The 21,638-nt window shown below is 44.5% G+C and overlaps 2 protein-coding genes across 3 annotated transcripts; one reads left to right on the top strand and one right to left on the bottom strand.

Moving 5' to 3' along the window:
- LOC8072261 (protein EARLY RESPONSIVE TO DEHYDRATION 15) lies at positions 8,871-10,078 on the top strand. The gene is made up of 2 exons (XM_002463289.2): positions 8,871-9,031; positions 9,196-10,078. The coding sequence occupies exon 2, from the start codon at positions 9,248-9,250 to the stop codon at positions 9,743-9,745; it is 498 nt and encodes a 165-aa protein (XP_002463334.1). The 5' UTR covers positions 8,871-9,031; positions 9,196-9,247; the 3' UTR covers positions 9,746-10,078.
- LOC110432276 (ubiquitin carboxyl-terminal hydrolase 24) lies at positions 11,264-17,435 on the bottom strand. Of its 2 annotated transcripts, XM_021452351.1 has the most exons (7): positions 17,010-17,435; positions 15,785-16,486; positions 15,514-15,701; positions 14,328-14,569; positions 13,569-13,711; positions 12,435-12,611; positions 11,264-11,931 (listed from the first exon to the last, which is right to left on the bottom strand). In XM_021452351.1, the coding sequence occupies exons 1-7, from the start codon at positions 17,031-17,033 to the stop codon at positions 11,743-11,745; spliced, it is 1,665 nt and encodes a 554-aa protein (XP_021308026.1). In that variant the 5' UTR covers positions 17,034-17,435; the 3' UTR covers positions 11,264-11,742. The 2 variants fall into 2 exon arrangements, with proteins under 2 accessions (XP_021308026.1, XP_021308027.1); XM_021452352.1 differs by lacking the exons at positions 11,264-11,931; positions 12,435-12,611 and adding an exon at positions 12,643-13,351.

The following is a 21,638-nucleotide window of genomic DNA, read 5'->3' as shown; positions in this document are numbered from 1 at the left end:
TGTGAGGATTCACCTTGTTCCCAGCTTCTGGGTTTAAGGGGCACCTCCTAGCATTGTGACCAGTTTGTCCACATAATCTGCACTTCATCTTTATGCCAACTCTGGACAGCTTTGTTCCTTTCGGTTTTTCCCCTTCTCTTCTTCTTTCTGTCTTTGGCCTACCAGGCAGCTTCACATACTGAGGTGGTTCAGGTCTAGGCATGTCAGCAATGGGCCAGCTCACAGGACCTTCAACTGGTTGCAGCACATGTTGATAAGTGTTTTTGTAAGCTTCAACAGAGTAGCATGGAGCTATGAAATCATCTAACTGCAGAGATGCCTTCTAAATGCAACTGATTGCATGAGCACATGGCAGGCCAGAGAGCTGCCAGTACCTACAACTACAAGTGCCAAGTGTCAAGTTCACTACATACTTCTTATCCTCCTTTTCTTGGACCTCAAAGCCATCTGCACCATTCCACAGAACAATGCAACACCCAGACCTCTCAATGTTGACCTTCAGTTTCCTAAATATGTTTGAGCAGATGTTGGCTGTCCAGGTAACAAATTTGCTTCTATTCTCTTGGATTCTGACCATAACTTTCTTTCTGATTGCTTCAAGCATTGAAATGACTGGATAATATCTAGCTTCCATGATGCAACAAGCTAAGAAACCAATACCAAGAGTCATAACACTCAAATGCCACTGCTGCCCAAGCCACTGGATACATCTGGTTATTAGCATCCCTGCCAATTGCACACAACAAGTTCCCATTGTGTGCACCTTTGAACCAGCAGCCATCTAGGCCTATCACTTTCCTGCATCCAGCCAACAAACCTTTCTTGCAAGCATCAAAGCACACATACATCTTGTGAAACACCTTTCTATCCTCTATCTCTGGATCAAGACAAACTGCAACTGTGCTTCCAGGATTGCTCTTCAAAAGCTCCAATTGGTAATCATACACCCTAGAATACTCTCCCTTCATCCCATCCAAGGCCTACTTCAGCACCAACTGCTTTGCTCTCTTGCATTTGGAAATGGAGACATCTGCAATGAAATCCTTTTGCACTCTGGCTTGGATCTGGCCTACTTTCCAAGTTGGGTTGTCCTTAATGTCCTGATAGTAGTGCTTAGCTATCAGACTTGATGTAACAAGCTTGTTGTTCCTTACTGGAGCACAAGTATGGTTATCATTAAAGGTAACAATCTTAAACCAAGGTGAACTGCTAGTCTGAGAGCCATAGATCATCCACTTGCATCCTGGCCAAGTACACCAAGCCCTTAGCTTTTTCTTTTCAGCTTTGTCAAACCTCAGATGCCTGTGAGTTCTCAGACCATATTTGACAAGTGCATTCTTCAACTGTTTCCTATCTCTGAAGGCCATCCTAAGAGAAAACACAGGAATATGAGCCTTACTGTCATATCTGTTCTCCAATGTCTTCCACCTCACAAGCTCACCATCACTGTTCTCTCCATAGTCATACTCTTCATCAGAGTCCATGTATGGACTACCTGGATCATCCAGGTTTGGCACCTCATCAAACAAATCTTCAGGTGCAATTGGATCAACCTGAGAAGGATGAATGCCAAGCTTCTTGGCTGCACTCTTCCTTTTAACTTCAGCAGCAAACTTCCTAAGTTCTTCTGCCTCTTCATCCTCTCCAGAGCTGTCATCACTCAATGGCTGCACATAGTCTTCATCATCTGTATCACTACCTGACCTGCTGTCATCTGTGTCACTACCTGACCTGCTGTCATCAGAGTACTTGTCAGCATCAACTTGTTTTCCTTTGCCTTTGTAATCACTGCCAACATTAGCTTTTGTTACATCCTGTTCTTCAGCATCATTCTGTCCTTCACTCTCTGAATCACCTTCACTTTGTTCTTCACTGCTAAAACCTTCAGGTTCTGGTGGCAACACTTCAACTGGCTCAACATCCTCAAGCAACTCAGTGCCAACATTCTCTGTATACATGTCCACTACTAAGCCCTCTGGATAGTACTGATCAGGACTGTGAGCCTCAAGCATTACCTTACAGCCAGCATCATCAGACAGCAACACAAGTCCATTTGCCATTTCCATCTTTGGCTTCAACCAGAACAACCTGACCACATTGTCTGACCTGTAATAATCTTCAAGATGACCCTTGATCTCAAAATAAGACAGCTTGTCCACATCAATCCATGCCTCTGCTATACCTCCACCCAAGTAATGCAAATGACGACCAAGTTGCTCAAACCGTCCTCCATAATGAAACCTAATGCATATGGCATCCATCCTGATGCCTGAAAACAACAACAACATCTAATCACTAGAAGCACCAACATTGATCAATACCCTCCCTACTCGAACTTGCAACTGCAAACATGTACACTGAACCCTAACCCCACAATTACAAGATATACATTCACCAACTGCAATCGGGTGAGAAAAGCGCACACCTTTACCAATCAATCATCATAAAATCATGAATACACCACTAATCGCAGCATCTACTGCATCAACCAGAAAAAGAAAACCCCAATTCCCCCAAACCAAGAACCTACGGCCAAGAACTACACACTGCTACATCATCGGGAGAGGAAGACGGTACACGCACCAGGAGGGGAACACCGACGCCGACTCCTACTACCCGCCGCCGATCATGTGCTCTTCGCCTGCTCCGTCGCCGGTGAGACCGCGGGCGGAGTTCGATGGAGAGAAGACGAAAAGACGGGGCGGAGTGCGAGGGAGAGAACCAGGGGAGGCGGCGGGGTATTAAAGGGGTTTCCCTGACAGGTGGGACCCACCTGTCAGGGACCAGGAGCGCCGGCCGGGCGCCCGCACGAGCGCCAGCGTGGAAAACCGCCGCCACGCTGGACGCCACGTCGCCAAAACCACCGAGCAAAACCACCATAGGGTATAATTTGCCCTGTTTCAAATACCTTAATGTGAAGATTAGACGGTTTCAAATGTGAGGGCCCTGGTTAGACGACTACTTATAGTTGAGGGCGTTTTTTAGACTTTTTCCTTTTCCTTTTCTCTCAGGTCTGTGTGCGCTTTAGCCTTAAATTTTTTAAAGACTCGTTGTCAAGCGAATGGTTTCCGAGGAAAATTGAGAGCTAGCAAGGGGGGATTCAGCAAGCGTTCGACATGCGTGGGAACATCTGGTCTAGTCAGAGCCGAGGGAAGATGAAAGATGAAGCCATGAAGGGAAGGAGGCGTGCGGCGAAGAAGATAGAAAAAATACAATAATTAAACAAAAAGATAGACTTTATTATAGATATTTTATCAATTTTTAACATCCATAAGAAACTATTTTACTAAACCTTTTTTAAAAATATACTCCCTCCATACCCAAAATTCTTAACGTTTAGGACATGATTGTGGTAACCAATGAGTGATTAATTAGAGGATATTTTACCTCTTTTGCAACGCGATTATTTGCTGCGTGCGAGAAGCTGGCAGGGGCAATTGCGTCCTAATCTAAGCATGTAGACGAGGAACGTCAGGTTTTGTGAAAATAGGTTTTAGGCCTAGAACGTCATGTATTTTGAGTATGGAGAAGAGTCAATTTCTAGAGTTGTCCTAAGTCAAACTTTTTAAACTTTGACCAAATTTCTAGAAAAAAATGCTAAGATTTATAGTATCAAATTAGTATTATTAGATTCATCATAAAATATATTTTCATATAATGTGTATTTTATATTATAGATGTTGTTACTCTTTTCTATAAAGTTAGTCAAACTTTAAAAAATTTGACTGGTACGGATCCTAGGAATTGATTCTTTCAGGGACGGAGGGAGTATATAGTTTAGCCCCATCAGCAGAGCTGCTTCACAGCCGAACTCCAAACGAACCAAACATTAATGTGTCCATCTTGACGATCAAACACAGGTGGTCCACATGCGGGTATTGAATATAAAGATTCCACCGTCAGCAAAAGGAATTCAAAATTTTGACCGGCGAAGAAGGTCACGTAGCCTAGCCCCTGTTTTTTTAAATTTTGATTGATGATGACTTTTGAACGGGAAAAACAACTGTGCTGTACTGTCTGTCAATTCAATCCAAGCCACTGGAAATCAATCAGGTGACGCGTTGCGTAGAATATCAGTGGCATTGCCCCTAAAATCAACTCTCTCTCTCTCTCTGCATATGTCACCACCCCGCTAGCTAAAGAGAAAGAACGTACTTCCCTCCATTAAAAAAATGTAATTTTAGGTCTAAGACTAGTCAAACTTTATTAAATTAACCTATGAAAACATATCAACATGTCTATGATTAGATTTAATTATGATAAAAACATATTTTGTAATTAATCTGATTATACTTCTTTGATATAAAATATTAATTATAGAAAAGAGAATTGTATTTTTTTTAATTAAGGACCAAGGAGTGCGACGTTTCGCCGAACCAGTTTGCAATTAAGTATAGTTACAAGCGTATTACGAGGTACCATTTCAGGATCGTGACATCTTTGTCTTTAGCGTGGTTGGGTTCACTGATTCTTGTGGGTTAGTAGGTTCCTGATGATGCCGCCGTATGCTAGACGTCATCCTTGAATATATGTTAATTAATTGGATGGACTAATTTGATCCAGATCTTATCTGGTCAAACTCGTTGCATAACAAAGACTACTAACCCACATCTTTAGTAGTCATGGCATTCAGCCATGATATCTTGCTATGCTGAGAGGAGAGATCTGTTCTATTCGACACATCGACAGACGACGACGACATGGTTGTTCTTGTTCAGGTAGAAGACAGGAGCTTGCGTTTAATTAAGAATGACGAGTGTGTCTAGGCTCCGGACAAGCGGTGTGCTCGACGATGACGATGACACCCTCTAGGCTGTAGCAAACAAAACAAAGTGGTGACGCCTTTTGTGATACTGAAACTTGTAAAGAGGTAACGTCTTTTTGTGGATGGAGGGAAGGAGCAGCATATTGAACTGATAATTTATCTACTCCTAGATTAGATGAATTAAGCATATGTTAGTTGGTTATTGCCCTTGTCCTTGGGGTGAAATTTATCTCCCCATTTTAAGTTTCATACTAAGTGTACTTTTAGTGTTGAAAAACATACCAAGTGACTTTCTCAATTTTAAGATTTAATAACATGTTGTGCAAAGTAGGAGAATTAATTGTGTCTTTTTTTGTCCTCACAAGAAAACTAGTATCCACTTTCCAATAATTGGCATTTCTACGTACCACTTTATTTGTTTTGGCTCGAAACAAACATTTATTCCATTTTGCTGAAGAATAGGATCTCTTTCAGCACAACTATAAAAAAAATTATGCAATGTACTAATGTACTTTTCTTGAAGAACCACTTGGTCGGATGTTGTTATCATATAATAAGACCGTCCTCAATGGTTCTCAAATAGCTAGTCTACAAAAAAAATCTATTGGTTGTTAAGAAAAAAAATAAATAGCTAACGACTGCCAAATAGCTAGTCTAGCACGATCTCACTTTTCTCAGGATTTTATTACTATTTCAATTGGTTATTATATAAACATTTCTTTCAAAGCTCAAGTAACTCTCTATTATGGGTGTCATTCAATTCAGCTACAGCAAGAGCAAATCGCTGCAACATATAGGATCATTTAGAGGACGACCCCCGAGCGCTCTCGGGCGACTCGGGGGTGCTCGCCGGCGCCGCCCACCTTCCTCCTCCCCTTCGTCGCCTCCTCGGCCACCGTCGTCGCCTCCCGCACGCGGCGGCGGCGGCCCGCACCGGCTCTGTGCCCTGCCTCCTTCTCCTCCCACCTCTCGCTCCTTTGCCCCCCTCCCCCAACCCTAACCTCTCCGGCGACTTGGCGGCGGGCTTGCCGGGCGGCCGACAGGGCGGATCCGTGTCCTTGGTGGCCGGATCCGGCCTCTCGCGGTGGGTGGCACCCGGCTGCGCCTTGGAGACCCGTCGGTGCCATGGCCGGCCGGCGTCTGTGCTCGGCGGCGCATCGTCGGTTCCGGGCAGTTCTGGCGTCCATGGATCCACGCCGGCCTTCCCCGGGGCTAGTCCGGTCATGCAGTCTCAGCGCGCCATCACCAAGCTCACGGCCACGAGCCACTGCCCCGGTGCCCCCCGTCCTTGGCGGCTGACGGCGCACTCGCGGTGCCCTAAACTGCGCTCCCGCGACAGCTCGGTGTTAGCGCGGTGGCAGGGCTGTCCTGGGTGGCGGTGTGGGTGGCGTGGTCAAGGCTGCGGCCTGGGCGCCTGTGCCGCGGCTTCGGCCGTTCGTCGTTGCTGCTTCGGTCGCCATGTGTGGCCTGTTTCCGAGGCAAGAATCTAGGTGAAAACCCCGCCCGTTTGTTCAGGGCCAGCGGCGGTGGCGCAACGCGTCATCTACCTTCCTGGAGGCGTCGCTGAAGCTTCTTCGTCTACTACAGGTGTTGGGTATTTTAAACGCAAACAGAAAAATCCGCAAGCGCACGGATACCGTGTAGCTTTCACCCGGGAGTATTCCAGAGTATCGATTTTCCACAGAGAACGTGAGTGTACTAACTAAGATCCAAGATCGCCCAAGGATAACTATATAATTATTTTTGGTGGGAAGAGAGGAAGTTTCCTGAGAGTTCTCTAGTTGATCTAAGAATCAAGATTTACTTCAAGATTATCTATATCGGGACATCAGAGCACTAACCACAGAAAGAGATGAGAAGGGGGCTAGGAAGGTCTGACTACGGTCCTACAAACACCGATCCGAACGAGGTGGAATACGTCGACCGTTAGGGCTGTCACTACCCTAAGGCTACCACAACAATCCGCAGGATTGGGTGCAATTCCAGGTAATTGCAAGACTAAACACCACGTCTAATCTATTAATTACTACTCTAATGTTGCAAAGATTAGAGCACTTGATGCAAGCGGGAATCCAATAAATAACTTGAATGTAAATAAAAGTAATTAAAGAACTCAGGATTATGAATTGAAGAACCTGGAGAACGATGAAGAACGAACCAGTTGCTGCAAAAGTACAATGTTGAGGAAGATCCGACAGATCCGGCTCCTCCTCCTCCGCTCTCCTCTTCTCTCTCCCTATTTTCTAGATTACAACTAGAACTAACTAGAACTAGAACTAGAGGAACTAGAACTAGAACTAGATGAACTAGAACTAGATCTAGATGAACTAGAGGTAGAACTAGAAGAACTAGAGGGATCCTCTCTACTTGGATGAAGACTTGAAACCCTAGCTTTGATTCTGTAGAAGAGGTATGATCTCCAGGGGCCAGGGGGGTCTGGTTTTATAGTCCCTTCAAGTGAATCTGGGCCGTCGGATCAAACCGACATTGATCGTGTGGTTTTCTTGAAGTATTAGGTCGGTGGAGCATGATCCCCGAACTTCGCCCTGATTGGTCCAGGGGAGAGGGCGGGCGCCCAGTAAGGGAGGGCGGGCGCCCAGTGCCCGGCTCCGTTACGTCTCCCGTTCGCTCCTGTGGCTTCTGGACTCTTCTAGATGGTAGATAATTGTGCGGCACGTTAATATCTCTATGTAAACCCGACGTGTGGGCCTTTCTTCCGTATTTCCTGATAACCCCCTGCAGAAATAGACAAACACCAAAACTTGTGGAATTCTGTCAGATAAAACCCTAAGTCTAGGTGTTGGTTGCATTTGGATCATTTTCTATGATTAGTTGATGATTGAATATGAGCATTAAGGACCGTCAACAACAGGCTGAGGACGCAAGTCCTACTCGGTGCTCGTCGCTCCTCCCGCGTGGTCTCCCTGGTCACCTTGCTACACCTAATTGGGCTTCTTGTTTCTCCTCACCTTGGTATATCTAGCTGGTGTTTGTTGTAGCCGTACTTATGGTCGTTTCTGGTGGATGCTTTGCCACCGAGGGGTTTTCGGCGGATGCTTTGCCGCCGAGGTGTTTCCGGCGGATGCTTTGCCGCTGAGGTAGCGTTTCCAGCGGTTGCTTTGATGCTGAGGTCGCTGTGTTCCTGCGGATGCTTTGCCGCCGAGGTCGTTGGCATTTCCGGTAGATGCTCTGCTGCCGAGGTTGCCAGTTTGGTTGGACGAATGCTTTGCCGTCTTGAGCTCTAGCGGATGCTTTGCCGTTGTTATCTCTTTGGCTCCTCTCACTGCTGGCTACCATGGTGTTGAGATTTTGTATTAGGTTCAGTTTGCTGGGTTGTTAGGTGGAGGGTCCCCCGCCCCTCATGTTTCTTGTTTTTCGTTTTTGTGTTGAGGACTTCGTTGGTAATCCTTGGATTACCCACGAATCCTTTTGTGTCAACTATGTGTAGGTCTATTGATCATTCTCTTCTGCTTAATGAAAAACGGGCTATATCCCCGATCTTGAAAAAAAAAGTAACTCTCTATTATAGTGTTTTTTTAATTATTTGTAAGCCTTATCTAATTAGCTATTTATAAACTGCCGTTGAGGACGTCCTCATAGGACCAACTGGTATTACATTCTTTGTAAAAAAAATCTTGTTATTACATTTAATCAAATCATCGTATCGATCGTGCCAAAAAACCAATGGCTATTCAGGGTTCGGACGGTATCATTATTTTAACGAACAGACTGTTGGCGCGCCACGGTTTACACGTTTGTGCGCGTCCGACTCCTCGTGGTTTCGTCCTTATCGGGAATGCCGGAACCTTCCTCTAGTCCAATCAAACCACCCAACACAAACGCGGCGCCCATAGAAAATCCGCCCGGCAGAACGCGGGCCAGCCAGGCGTTTGCCCCCAGTAGCTGGCCACCGCGTTTTTTATGATCGGAAAAAAAAAAAGGCCGAGCCGACCAGTCCCAATCAATCAATCCATCATCCGGCCCCACCCTCGGACCTTCCGTTCCGACCCACCCGCACGGCTCGGCTCGGCGGCTCCGCTCCCTTCAGTTCAGCTGGCAGCTGACTGGCTGTGGGCTGTGGGTGGCTATAAACACCTGCCTCCTCCCCACCACGGCGCACACGGGCTCGGCAGCCAGAAACCACCCAAAATCACCCCTGTTTCCGCCCAGAAACCGCGGCCCGCACGGGATATTTCCTTTCCTCTCCTTTCCCCTCCTCTTCCGTCCGCACGGCCGAAGCGAAGCAACTCCAGGCGAGGGAAAAAGGTAAGCTGCCTGCTGCTGCTGCTGCTACGCGAGCTGTCTCAGATCCGTGGCGCTGAGGAACGAACCGAGGATTGGGATCCCCGTCCGGTTCCGGATCGGAGGCAACAGCCGAGAAGAGCTGGACCTGACTCGATCAGCGTGTTTGTTTGTGGTTGTGGTTCCAGGGAGACAAGAGCAGAGATCGAGGTCAGGATCGAAGCTGAGCTTGACAAGAGGATGAGCACCGTGGCAGCCATGGCGTCGTCGTCGCTGAACCCGAACGCGCCGCTCTTCATCCCGGCGGCGTACAGGCAGGTGGAGGACTTCTCGCCCGAGTGGTGGGAGCTCGTCAAGACCACCGCTTGGTTCCGCGACCACTGGTTCCGCCAGCACCAGCTCCACGAGGCCGCCTACGACGCCGCCTTTGCCGCCGACGCAGCGGACGACTTCGACGTCGCCGCGCTTCTCCCCGATGACTCCGTCGACCTCCTCGACATGGTCGACACCGACGACCTCTTCTACGCGCCCGACGTCCACCACCACCAGGCCGCCAAGCCGGCGCCGGCGCCCGGGTACGACCTCGACGTGCTCAGGGCGCTCAGCGTCAGCTCCCCCAGGGCTGCCGCCACTGTCGTCGCCGCGCCGTCGCCGCAGCAGCAGAGGTACGCGGACAAGCCGGCGTACCACGCCGGCGGCAGGGGCGCCGCCCGCCGCGCCATCCACCAGCCTCGCTAGAAGAAGAGCACCTTCTCCTCCTGCCACCATGGCTGCTGTGCCTAGTGTAACCTCAAGCAATTAAGGTAGTCTTTCTGTGTATACAACTAAAAAAAACCAGAGGGGGGATTCGGCGGGCCAAGGCGGCCAGTGCTCTCTCCTCGTAGCTAGTTTTTCGCCTGTTCAGCTCAGTTCTTGTTCATCCAGCCGTGTTAGAAAACAAAAACAAAAACAAACCCCCCAAAAAAAGAGGCAGACGGAGTGATGTACTGTTCCTCCTCCCATGTCCATGTTGTTGAATATATGATGGCAAGCAGTCTGATCTTTACAACTCTTCGCCAGGTGTTTCTTGTTCGTTGTTCCTCAAAATCTTTTTGCTGTGTGCCTGTGTTTCAGTGTGTTCTCTGATTTGGGAGTTGGAAAGTGTGTGTGTTCTGTCTGCTGAACTTTGGTGATGCTGACTTTACTTCTCGCCCTGCCTTTGGCGATGCCATCATCCATGGTGATTACAAGCAGTTGGTGAAGGAAGATTGGGGGCAACTGGTTTCCTGGTTCTTGGGGAAATGGTGGTGGTTGGTGAGTGGCAGTACAGGAGGAGGTACGAGCACCATCAAGCCCCTCAAAAGAGTGCAGTACTAGAGTGTGTATAGCTGTTTGAGAAAATGGGATTCAAAGCTCGGTTGCTACATATAAAGTTCATCTGTTCATGTGCCAGCACTTCAATTGTTGCAGAAATGTGACACGAAGAATCAAACTGCTGCTGAATTGATCTGTGGGACGGAAAGTGTCGGTGCGCTGTATGGGGTGTCGCCTATCGGACTAGTACTGTACTTCACTGTGTTTTAATGAGTTGATCGTTGCCCGGTCTATTTCAGGTCGCTTCATTTCCGTCTCTGGCTCTCTGCCTTTCCATTACAGCATTACTATGATTCAGATGGCACTGAGTTATCAAGACTTCAGGTTCCTGAAGCTACTCTCCAGATGACATTTTGGGATGTCTAGCGGTCTGCATCCGCTGACAAGAATGTGTCCTTGAAACAAAAGGCCGTAGGAGTAGCAAACACTGATGAGCCACCGAATTTGCCTGCTCGGCAAGCACCACAACCTTAGGACTGCCGGTTGCACTGCCTGCCAGCAGGTGTAACGGATGGTGGTTTAATTAACGACAGGATTTGCATGATACCACAAAGCAACTATCAACTATGTATGACCGCCAGTTGCACTGTCTGCCAGCAGGTATAACCGATGGTAGTTTAACAACAGATTGCAACAATCTCGCATAGATTAGCTCAGTTTGCTCTACATTTGCGATATCATCAGATTGCCTATATGGCAACCACTTCAGTCCATTCGTCACACTTGTCTTCTCTTGGAATATTATTGTTTCAACCACCAACTCTATTTCGTAGCCAGGTTTCTGTTGGCGCAGTGTATATAAATCATATGAAAGACTTTGCAAGCCACAACAAAACTTCATGTCGGCCGCACACCTTCCTTACAGCCGTCAGAATCCATGAAAGGGATACGACACCTTCAAAATGAAATTATTTGAAGCTTTCCGAACATGTTAATCATGCTTGCAAGGCACATACACCAGCTGACATTGTCTTGCACCTCTTGACACTCCCAAAGACAGGGCACATGGCACGCTGTGATGGCAATGTCTTGTCAACTACCAATTCAGAACCATGGCATGCCACATGCAACCAATCACACCACAAATTCAGCAGCTGTCAGCAACAGGGGTGACCATGATTAACATCCCATGATTACTTCGCTGGTCATTACAATGATGAGCAGTTGAATTTTACAAAACCTCAAAATGGGCTGAAGACAAATCCCCCTCTCGCTATATGACCAAGCATATATAATAATAAACACAGGCAGCACCAAGGTACTTCACATAAATACTCTGCTGTTACTCGGCGGCTACATTAACAGGACGATAGTTAGATGGTATATCTGGCTGTTTAAGCAGCAGCAATACGAAAGAGTGACTAATCAACTACGTAGTGCTTTCAGACTTGTTTGTAGAAGAGGACATATGCTTGGTCATGCAAGACATCGTTCTCGGCAACAGGCACAACAGCATCATCATCGAAGCGAAGCCATTGCCCGTTGGCATGCTTTGCGTGAGCAGTGTAGTGCCCCCTGTAAGGGTCCCTCCCATGATGAGTGATGGTTGCAACAAGCTCATATTTTCTACCCTGTATAGAACAAAGACGAACAGTTAGATCAAGTGATTCAGTAGTACCAATCAATTGTAATGTCATTTCAATGTGTTACGACCACATGATCGCTGTACAAACTCAATTCATGCTTAAAGATACTGAGGCCTTGTTTAGTTCCCTGCGTGAAAAGTTCAGGTACTGTGGCACTTTCATTTATATTTGGCAATTATTGTCAAACCATGTACTAACTAGGCTCAAAAGATTTGTCTCGCAAATTACAAGCAAACTGTGCAATTAGTTGTTTTTTTATCTATATTTAATGCTCCATGCATGTGCCGCAAGATTCAATATGATGGGGAATCTTGAAAAGTTTTCGAATTTCGGGTGTAACGAAACAAGGCCTGATACATGTCAAACAATCAAGATGACAGGTGCAACTAGAGACATAAAAGCATGCCTGCACCGACAAACCCATAGAAGATGTCACAAATATGTTGGGCCAAAAACAATTTACAAATGCATGTCGAGAAGATTATCACCTCTGTAGATGGTGAGCTCAGCAGCTCACGACTAAGAACCAGTTCTTTTGGGAAGTGGAGTGGCTTATAGACTTTAGTGCTCCCATGATTTCCATAACTGAACCTCTTCAAGTGCATTATCATTATCTTTGAAAGCGCGTGTATCTTGAATGATTTTCTAGCTGTCACCAAACCAGCCTGCAAGATCAAGTTTGATACTACATCATAACTGTAGCTGATTGCAATATGTTACTGTGTCTGTTTAATGAAAGAAGAGCTGCACTATGGCACTCAAAATATTAAAAAAATGTACCACCTCTACTCCAAACTATAAGACATTTTGGCTTTTCTAGACATAGTGTATATCTAAGGGCATAGCAAAAATGTTAGCATTCATAAACCCACCTTAGCCCTGTTTGGAATGGAGTATTTTCATAGGAAAAGTACAGGAAATGAAACTATAGGAAATTTTTGGAGGAAAGGTGTTTGGATCAAAGGATTTGTCAATTCCTTTCCTCTGGAATGCTAGCACATGCATGTGATTTCAAAGGAAAAAATAATCTGATCCTAGCTCATGGTTTCCTTTCCTTCACGAAGCCCAAGAAAATATAACATACTTAGTTCTGCTATTAATGTATACACGCGCTCTGAAGCAGCAGGTAACACCGCTCATGGTCATCAATCACTTGTGGCCTTGTGGACCTGGGCCTTCACTTGTGATAAAAAATACATCTATAATTATAAATGACTTGAATTAATTTATCATTAAGCACTAATAATGACATTTTATCATTCAGTCTTGTGATTCTCATGTTATGAATTCCTGCGTTCCACACACCCCTTCTTAGTTATTTCCTGTGTTTCTCCTTTCCTCTGTTTTACCACTACATACTCATCCTATTCCTGCGTTTTTTTTCCTGTTCCTGTGTTTTCGATTCCTGCGTTCCAAACAGGCCAGAGGCATGAATAGAAAAATCATAAAAAGCAGCATAGAAGTGCATCTAAAGGTAAAACAAACCAGAAGATCCATATTTCGCAGTTTTGTCTTTACAAGTAGCTTGCTAGCAAAATGCATTGCATGACACGCACTTATATTGTGCGATGATGAATTGGATGCTAAAAATATACTAAACACAAAGGTGACAAGGTAGATACCTTTCCAGCAGCTGTTCTGTATCCTTCCAAAGATTCGGGAGTAGAGAACAGATGAAGTGCATCATTAAGTGTCTGAACAGCATCTGGGAATATATCAAGATGGAGCAGTAGGAAGGGCTGAACAGTAGCTGATGCTTTGTTGCCTGAAAGGTGTATTCATCAGTATACAACACTGAAAAGACAGATAAGAAACAGCGCAAGTGGGCCTACTCAAACATAAGTTTCAGCATATCCCTATGGTGAATAACTAATGCGATCATGATATCATATTCCATTGGAGAAAACAGAAGCATCTGAATGGGGGCAGTTTTAACTAAGCAGGATATAGCTGGGTTAGTGTTGAGATGCATTCGTGCACTATTATCAGTAAAACTTCAATGGCAGTGACAACAACATAGAATTACCTTACAGGACACAGAAAAGTCCTAGATCCTTTCTCATTATATCAAAGGGTAACATAGACAGACACTTCATTAATTGACAACATGTAGAATGCTCTTGAAACATGAACTATTGACACTGATATTGGGCTGGTTAGAGGCGAAAAAAAGCAATGACAGCATGCACAGCAGGAAGCAAAAGGTGACAACAACCAGATAAACAGGAAATGTGTACATGGAAACATGATGCAGGCATAACAAATCAAGAAAAACTGAAAAAGCACAACTCTCTAAGTCCTTTCAAAGAGATATAGCTAGATCGATATACAGTTCTTTACAGAAAAACTGAGTCATCTCCCTCAGGACAAGACAAAATTACCTGTAGCTTTCACAACACTCTGTAGCTGCCCTCCAAAAATAGCGCTTAGCTCAGAGGGAACGAAACTCTGAGTTCTAACTATTGCAGATTTGTTCTTTCGTCCAACTGTCTCCCAAGCATCATCATCCACAGAAGAAACAACCATACCCTCCTTTGAATCTGATCCATTGCCATTAAGCTTCAGCAGTTCATCATGCATTCTATCCATGGCAAAACTTAAAAACTCTTGAGCATCTTCCTGCCTGCAGAGTGCAAAAGTGCATATAGCATCACAAACTATACCAAAAGCTTCATTGCAAGGGAGACATCAGTTTATAAAGGACATTAACAAACAAAATTAAAAAGATAACAACATGGTCAATATATTTACAGACAACTTTGTCAGAATAAACTCGATATTGATGCTTATGGTCACCATGAAAGGCCCACAGACCATTTAGGAGGTGAATTTGGCATTTGGGAGACTGAAAATAGATACACAAGATTTGAATCAGCTAAAACCCTATATAAATATGTAGACATCCAGGTCTTGCCACGGTTCAAAGAGGCGACACTAGGCGGCCGCCTAAGCGCGACTAAGCAGGAGGCGACGGGGTTCCGCCTGGCCTAAGGGGGTAGGCGGACCCCTTGGCAGCCGGAGGTCGCCACTAGCCAGTGAGGGAGGAACAACCTCAAGCGGAATCGGACGGCGGGCATGGGCGTATGCGGGCCGTGGCAGAGGAGACAGGGACTGGGGTCAGCGAGCAGCGCGGAGGAGGCTGGGACTGGGGCCGGCAAGCAGCACGGAGCAGGCAGGGACGGGGGCGAGGTTAGGGAAGGTTTGCTGTTCAGACTTGGGCTTGGGCTACTTTTATGGGCCTTCTTGTATAACTCTTGGCCCACTGGTCTCCTATTTCTCCTTTTAGACTTTGAAGTAAATATGCATGGATATGGAAACACATAGAAAAACGCCTTGTAACGCCTAGGCGTTAGGCTATGGGTCAGCGCCTAGAAAACATCTAGCACCTTCTTGAACTTTGGGTCTTGCGACTTGCTAGACTCAATGAGATGGTCCAGGTCTTGCTACTTGCTACTCGATGAGATAAATCCTTAATGGCTGAAATGCTATATTCGATTCGGAATCCACAACTTAAGGAGTTTTGCTCAAGGAAAAAATATACCAAAGAACAGAACCACAAGCACTTACCTTGGTCGAGCAGTTACTCCAGCCGGCACATCTGGTGTAAAGTTTCTGAGAACAGCATCAAACATGGCAGGATTAAGTGGTTTTGCAGCAACAGTAATAGCCTTCTCATTTTTCTTGATAACTGACTCATCCGCCACATCAAACTGAGAGATCAACTCAACAAATGCATTCAGAGTTGGGTAGCCAACCTAAAATGGAAGAAATGATCAGAACAAAGGAAATCAAATAAGCGCCAAAATTGCATCAAACCAATTTGATTAGGTACAAGTACCTTAGGTATACTACGGTTCCTCAAATCCTGCAATAGGTGGACAAAAGGCGAGCATGAAAGCAATGCCTGCAAAGTTGCATTCAGAAAGCAGATATTTCCTGTGTTCCTCAAACCATGTGGAAGCAAGGGCATGTTCTGAGAGGGTTTCTTATTTAGGCTTGTGACTGCCTCTTCCACTGGAGCTGCAACAATGGGTGTCTCGACAACTGGGCTACCATTTTCAATAATTTCCCTTTCCTTGTCTAACTTTCTGCTTTGAGTGGGTTCGATGACATCCTTGTGCACCTCCAACGTCATTTGTGGTGTTGGATTGCTGATGCTTTTGACAGGCACAACTGATGGGACAACAGTCTCTGTCTTCGCCACATTCTCAAATACACCATTGTCAGCAGGAACATTAACAGGGGGGCATCCATTAGTCACAACTGGTCCACCATTTGGAAGGCTTGATCCTGCAGCTTTCTTTTCATTACCGCATGGATTCTCCTTTGTGATGGCACTGGTATCGCCATTTGCTGATTTTGCTGGAAGAACAACACTTGAAATAGATATCTTCTCTAAATTCAGCACTGAAAAGTTCAGGGTGCCAAACTGGATCTCCATCCGCTCACATTCTTTGCTGGTGCTTTTAGTTGGGCTTTTGAGAGGCTGACCCTGGAACAACTTAGTCTCGTCCTCTGTAAAGGACCCAAACAGCAACATCTGCATCACAGACGGAGCAACTTTTATTGTTAATAAGTAACCGACGCAGCAAAAAATCTACTGCATATCAAAACAATTTTGTACTGAGAGCCCTTTGGAAAGGGGCTCTACGCATTTAAGGGAACTTTAATTTCAGCTTTGAATTACAGCAGAACTACTGCTATACACTCCCATGCGCTTCACACACGCAATCGTCGGAGCAAGAATAGCGTAAGCAGTTATCAATGATCATAATCCAAATGAACATGCAAACTGAATCCATGGTTCGGTACCATATGAATTAATTGCTTATGCATCCAGTAACAGGGGGTATGATCCATACACGCGCAGGAGCATTGAATCATCGTGCGTGCAAGGTACTACAAAACCCCCCAATCCAATCAACTCGCCCGCACACCCAACCTTCAACCACCCCGGCCTCACTTTAATGCGCCACGCCATGGGAGCCGGACAGGCAGTACCGACAGTTAAACCACGCAATTACGCCCAAACGACGACGCCAATGCAAGCACGCAGACAGTACCTTCTCACCGCCGCCGCCGCTCATCTCGGCTGCGGTGGGGAGGCCAATCGCTGGGCGCAGGAAGCGGCCGCTCCTGGGATGACCTCTTGGGAGGAGCTCTTCTGCGACCGGGGCCAGAGGAAGCCGAGGTCGCAGGTGGGAGACATCAAAGGCGGCGGCGGCGGGCGGCGGCGCCGTGGGAGTGGCCGTCCGCGCGCGCGGCCGACCGCACGGCAGGGTACGGTTTGGCGCTGGCGCTGGCGCTGCGGTATGGGGTTTGGGCGGCGGTGAGCCGGGGACGGCGAAGGCCGAAGGCCGGGGGCCGAGGTGTAGGGTTTGGGGAGGGGAGAGGCGAGGTGGGGCTGGAACTGGAAGCCTGGGTCTTGGGAGGGAGGAAGGAGGACGGCACCGCACAGGGGCGTTGCTTGGGTTGGTGGTATTTGTCGATGCGGGCGGGCGATTCGTGGGCTTGGGCTGTTGTACCCTGAACGTGGGGTGCCACGGGCCTGACCGCGCGCTTTTCTTTGCGGTTGGTGAACGAACTCGCTTTGGAGTTTGGACTACTCGCAGCGTGTGCTTAAAGAAAAGGTCCATTTTAAGTCCATGAATCTGATTTGCTTCTGAACTTTTAAAAATTAAAAATCATACAAATTACCTCTCTATTTTGTTTGTGGTTTCTAGACAGATTGCTCTTTTTTCTTAAAAAAAAATCTAAATACTTAATAAGGTTATTAAACCATAGAAAATATCTCTAAGCTTCTGGAAGTCTTGTCAGTTATTTTTACATTTTTAACTTTTTTTGACAAAACCGTCTTCTAAATCATCTCGAACCAGAGATAAGATGTATGATTTTGGAATTTGACACGAAAAAATAGACGGCAGTAATCACGAATGTAAAATGGACTTTTCCTCCCGTGTTTCCAGAGTTCACGATGAAAACTAGTTGCGTTCTTTGGAATTCAGCGCATTAGTTGCAATATATATGTCCCAATCCCCATGTGCATCAGAAAAATGCATTTTTTCCTTTTGTTTTCATTCGGCACTACTATTGTTTTTAATAAAATAAATATTTCTGTTAGTTTAAAAAAATTCTTGTTGTTTACATAATGTTGATCTTTTATAAAAGAATTCTTGTTAGTTAAAAATGTTCTATAAAAAGAAAACACGAACGCTCACACACGTATACGCATTCTCATGCATATGAACCTTTTTTTTTGTTGTGCTAGCATTATCACGGGTCATTTCATAGATAATTTTTTTCAAAAAATATTACAAAGTATAAATTTTTAAGGATATGATTTGGACGAGAAGCTACAAGTAATTTCTCAATTTTCGTTAGGATTCATCTTTCTTTTGAGACATTATAGCTTTCTTTCTACAAAATTCAAGGCCCTCACCCGAAATGTTACTAGAATTACTTGTTTGTTTTGGAGTCTTTTTTTATTCCTAATTTTATTATAATTTTTTATCTCACACCCTAAAGCATGTGTTAGAATTAACTGGAAACACAAATTCTCTATTTTGAAATTTCAAACACATCAATTACGTGTGGTTGTGCGCTCGTAACATCAAAATGAACTTACTTGTCCCATTTCTACCAAATTTGATCACCTATCCATGTCGCTATTTTTACTAAGAGCATCTCCAACAGTTATACAAATGGACTATGCATTCTAGAAATTTACCAAAAAGTTTAAAAATTGCTCTCCAACAGTTTTGCATTTGACTTATGCATTTTGGCAAACTTGGCATTTGATAGACCAAACTTGACATTTTTGCATAGGCACAATGGTTTGGCAAATTTGATATCCCTAGAATCTTGGACTCGTTGTCTACTCCATACATCGCGGAAGTTTGACGAGATACGTACGAGAGTCCTCCTCGCGCGCGTATCCTCTTTGCCCCGCGCGCATCTATTCTGGCCCCGCGCGCCGCGCGTCTGTCCTCGCCCCGCGCGCCGCCTCCTTCGCTGATCGGGTCGGCGCCTCCTTCGCTCGGGACCTAATGTTGCTAGCTTGGACGACTTGACCATGCCGCTAACGCAAGGCACGCAGCAAGCCAGTCAAGATCTTCCTGTTGCAAATGATGATGAAGTTGTGGAAGTGCAGGCAACTGGAGTTGATGGTCGTCGTAGTGCTAAAAAGGGTTTGTCACATAGGTCAAAAAAAATTTGATCAAGATGAAGATGAAACTATATGTTCAGCTTGGTTAAATACTAGCAAAGATCCCATTCACAGGGCCAATCAAAAAGGCACAAAATTTTAGGGTAGAATTAAGGAATATTTTGATGGACACAAGAAATCTACAATTGCTAGGACAGAGACTTCTGTTATGCATAGGTGGACGACTATTCAGAAGGATGTTCACAAGTTTTGCTGTGTGTACGACAAAATTAAGCGTAGAAATGCTAGTGGAGCAACTATCCAAGACATGGTTAGTTTTCTTTGTTCGTTCGGTTATTTGTCTTCCAATATTTGCCTTATATGTGACCAAATATTTGACTTGTGCAGATTAATCAAGCATTAACGACTTTCAAGGGAATAGATGATGAAAATAAGTCCTTCAGTCTCATGCATTGCTATGATATACTAAAGGATGAAGATAAGTGGAAGCTTAGGATGATTGAGTTGTCTCAGCCGCAGCAACCACTGAAGAAAAAACAGAAAACTAGCAAGGATTCGACGCTGAACAATGTACAAGCCAACAACAACGAAGAAGTTGTAGAGGTTGCAACCCCAGGTGATGTACCAAGAAAGAGGCCACTGGGTCAGAAGCAGGCAAAACAAGCTAGGCGTGGAGGAGATGACGCTTGTATTGCAGCTTTCGACAAGATGTGGGATCTGGAAGCCCTCCTCTGTCGTAGCTGAGAACAATTACGCAGCTGAGAACATCGAACAAAACAAATATGATCTCTCCTAAAATATTCGTCTACGAAGCACAAATTAACCTTTGATATGATGGAACGACGACTAGAATCGATGTTTGGCAATCTTGAATCCATCCGATGGACACCTGGTACCGAGATGGAGTCGAAGCAGCAACCACGTGAGAAGAATCGAGTACACTTGCCTCGACGTGGACCAAGCAGCAACGTGGAATCGAGTATCACAATTCGACGGGCGACGGTCGAAGGGCGACACAATTCGGATCTCCACCAAACGGCGACGGGCGACGCAATTCGATCTCCACCAAACGGCCGGCCACGGGCGACACAATTCGATCGCGGCGACAGGCGAAGGGCGACGGGCGCGACTCGTAGAAAATTTGCCGCCACGATAAAAGATTCCCGTAAAAAAAAGTTGGGTAAACTATTTTGGTAAATGCCAAGTTAAAAATGCCAAATATTTGGAGATAAACTTATTTTTCCTTTGCCAAAACGTTTAGAGACTTAGCAAACTCCAACAATTGGCAAATTTCAATTGCATAACTGTTGAAGATGCTCTAAGATGGCTACCGAAATGATCTAATGTCAGCATGGGCATTGCAGGTGTAAAAAAAAACCTTTTAAACCTGAACAACGTGTGACACTTGTGTTCGCGCTTGCATTGCTTTTTATGGTGGGCAGGCGACATCGCTGCTTAAATAAACATAGGACGACTAAGAAATATTCTAACTATACATAATATATATATTTAGGCGCATAGCAAAACTAGGAATTTAGAAAAACCAAAGCATCTTATAATTTACAATGAGAGTAAGTCCTAGTGTTGAGGTTCATAGACCAAGATTTATTGTTCGACATGTATTTGTATATCAGGCTCCAATCTAGATCCTGAAAAGCCATGTTATTCAGAGATTGATACTTTTGTAAACAAGATGTTGATCTCATTGTAGGTCAGAGCAACTTCAACAACTTGCCTGTGCGTTGCAACGGGAGAAAAACATCAAATAGTCATAGAAAGTGATTACATAATGTTATATATCTATTTATATTTATCATTTTTATAAAATTTAAAATCCATAATTTATTTTATTGATAACCATGACATCTATGGTATTAGATAGCTAACATTTACAATAATATATAGCTTGAATACATATTTATTTAATAATAATAATAAATAGAAATTAGTCAAACCTTATCTTACTCTAATATACCTTAGTATTATATTAAAACATGAGAAGTTTTTTTTATTTAGATTAGGATTCCTATAAAATATAATATATCAGTTAAATGTATGTAGATTATATCAGTTAAATCTATGTAGATTATGAATACATGAGTTTATAAAGTTCAAATGACATAACAACACATCGTGCAAAGGTAGTGGAAGTACTCTTAAGCATAAATTTAGGTAAATTAGTAAATCAGTAAGATATGCAAGAATGATGCTAAAACTTTTACCAGAAATCAAGCATCACATTAAATAGGTTATCATAAATTTTTTATAATAATTGGAGCAAGATGACTACAATTTTAGTTTTATACTAAAAAGTATAGGCAAGCATCTTCAGCAAAAAAATATACTAAAATCAGTGATATTTTCTGTTTACTGCATGGATCTATGGATCTAAATATGTGGAGCTGAACAAAATTTATTTTGTAATTTTTAGATTTTTCTATAAATTACTATATATTTATCAATTTTCATTTGATTTAAAGAATAAAAGAAAAGTAAACTGAAGATTTACATTGGAAACCCTAGAAAA

This window comes from Sorghum bicolor, chromosome 2, assembly GCF_000003195.3.
Source record: "Sorghum bicolor cultivar BTx623 chromosome 2, Sorghum_bicolor_NCBIv3, whole genome shotgun sequence".
Taxonomy (NCBI): domain Eukaryota; kingdom Viridiplantae; phylum Streptophyta; class Magnoliopsida; order Poales; family Poaceae; genus Sorghum; species Sorghum bicolor.
This window is presented reverse-complemented; position numbering and strand designations above follow the sequence as displayed.

What these genes read in the sequence shown, in the direction of transcription:
- LOC8072261 (XM_002463289.2), top strand. Translation starts at nt 9,248, where the DNA reads ATGAGCACCGTGGCAGCCATGGCGTCGTCGTCGCTGAACCCGAACGCG.
- LOC110432276 (XM_021452351.1), bottom strand. Translation starts at nt 17,033, where the DNA reads ATGAGCGGCGGCGGCGGTGAGAAG. An exon ending in GGAACCGTAGTATACCTAAG is followed by an intron (nt 15,702 to 15,784) that starts GTACTTGTACCT and finishes CTTCCATTTTAG; the next exon opens with GTTGGCTACCCAACTCTGAA. An exon ending in GGAGTAACTGCTCGACCAAG is followed by an intron (nt 14,570 to 15,513) that starts GTAAGTGCTTGT and finishes TGCACTCTGCAG; the next exon opens with GCAGGAAGATGCTCAAGAGT.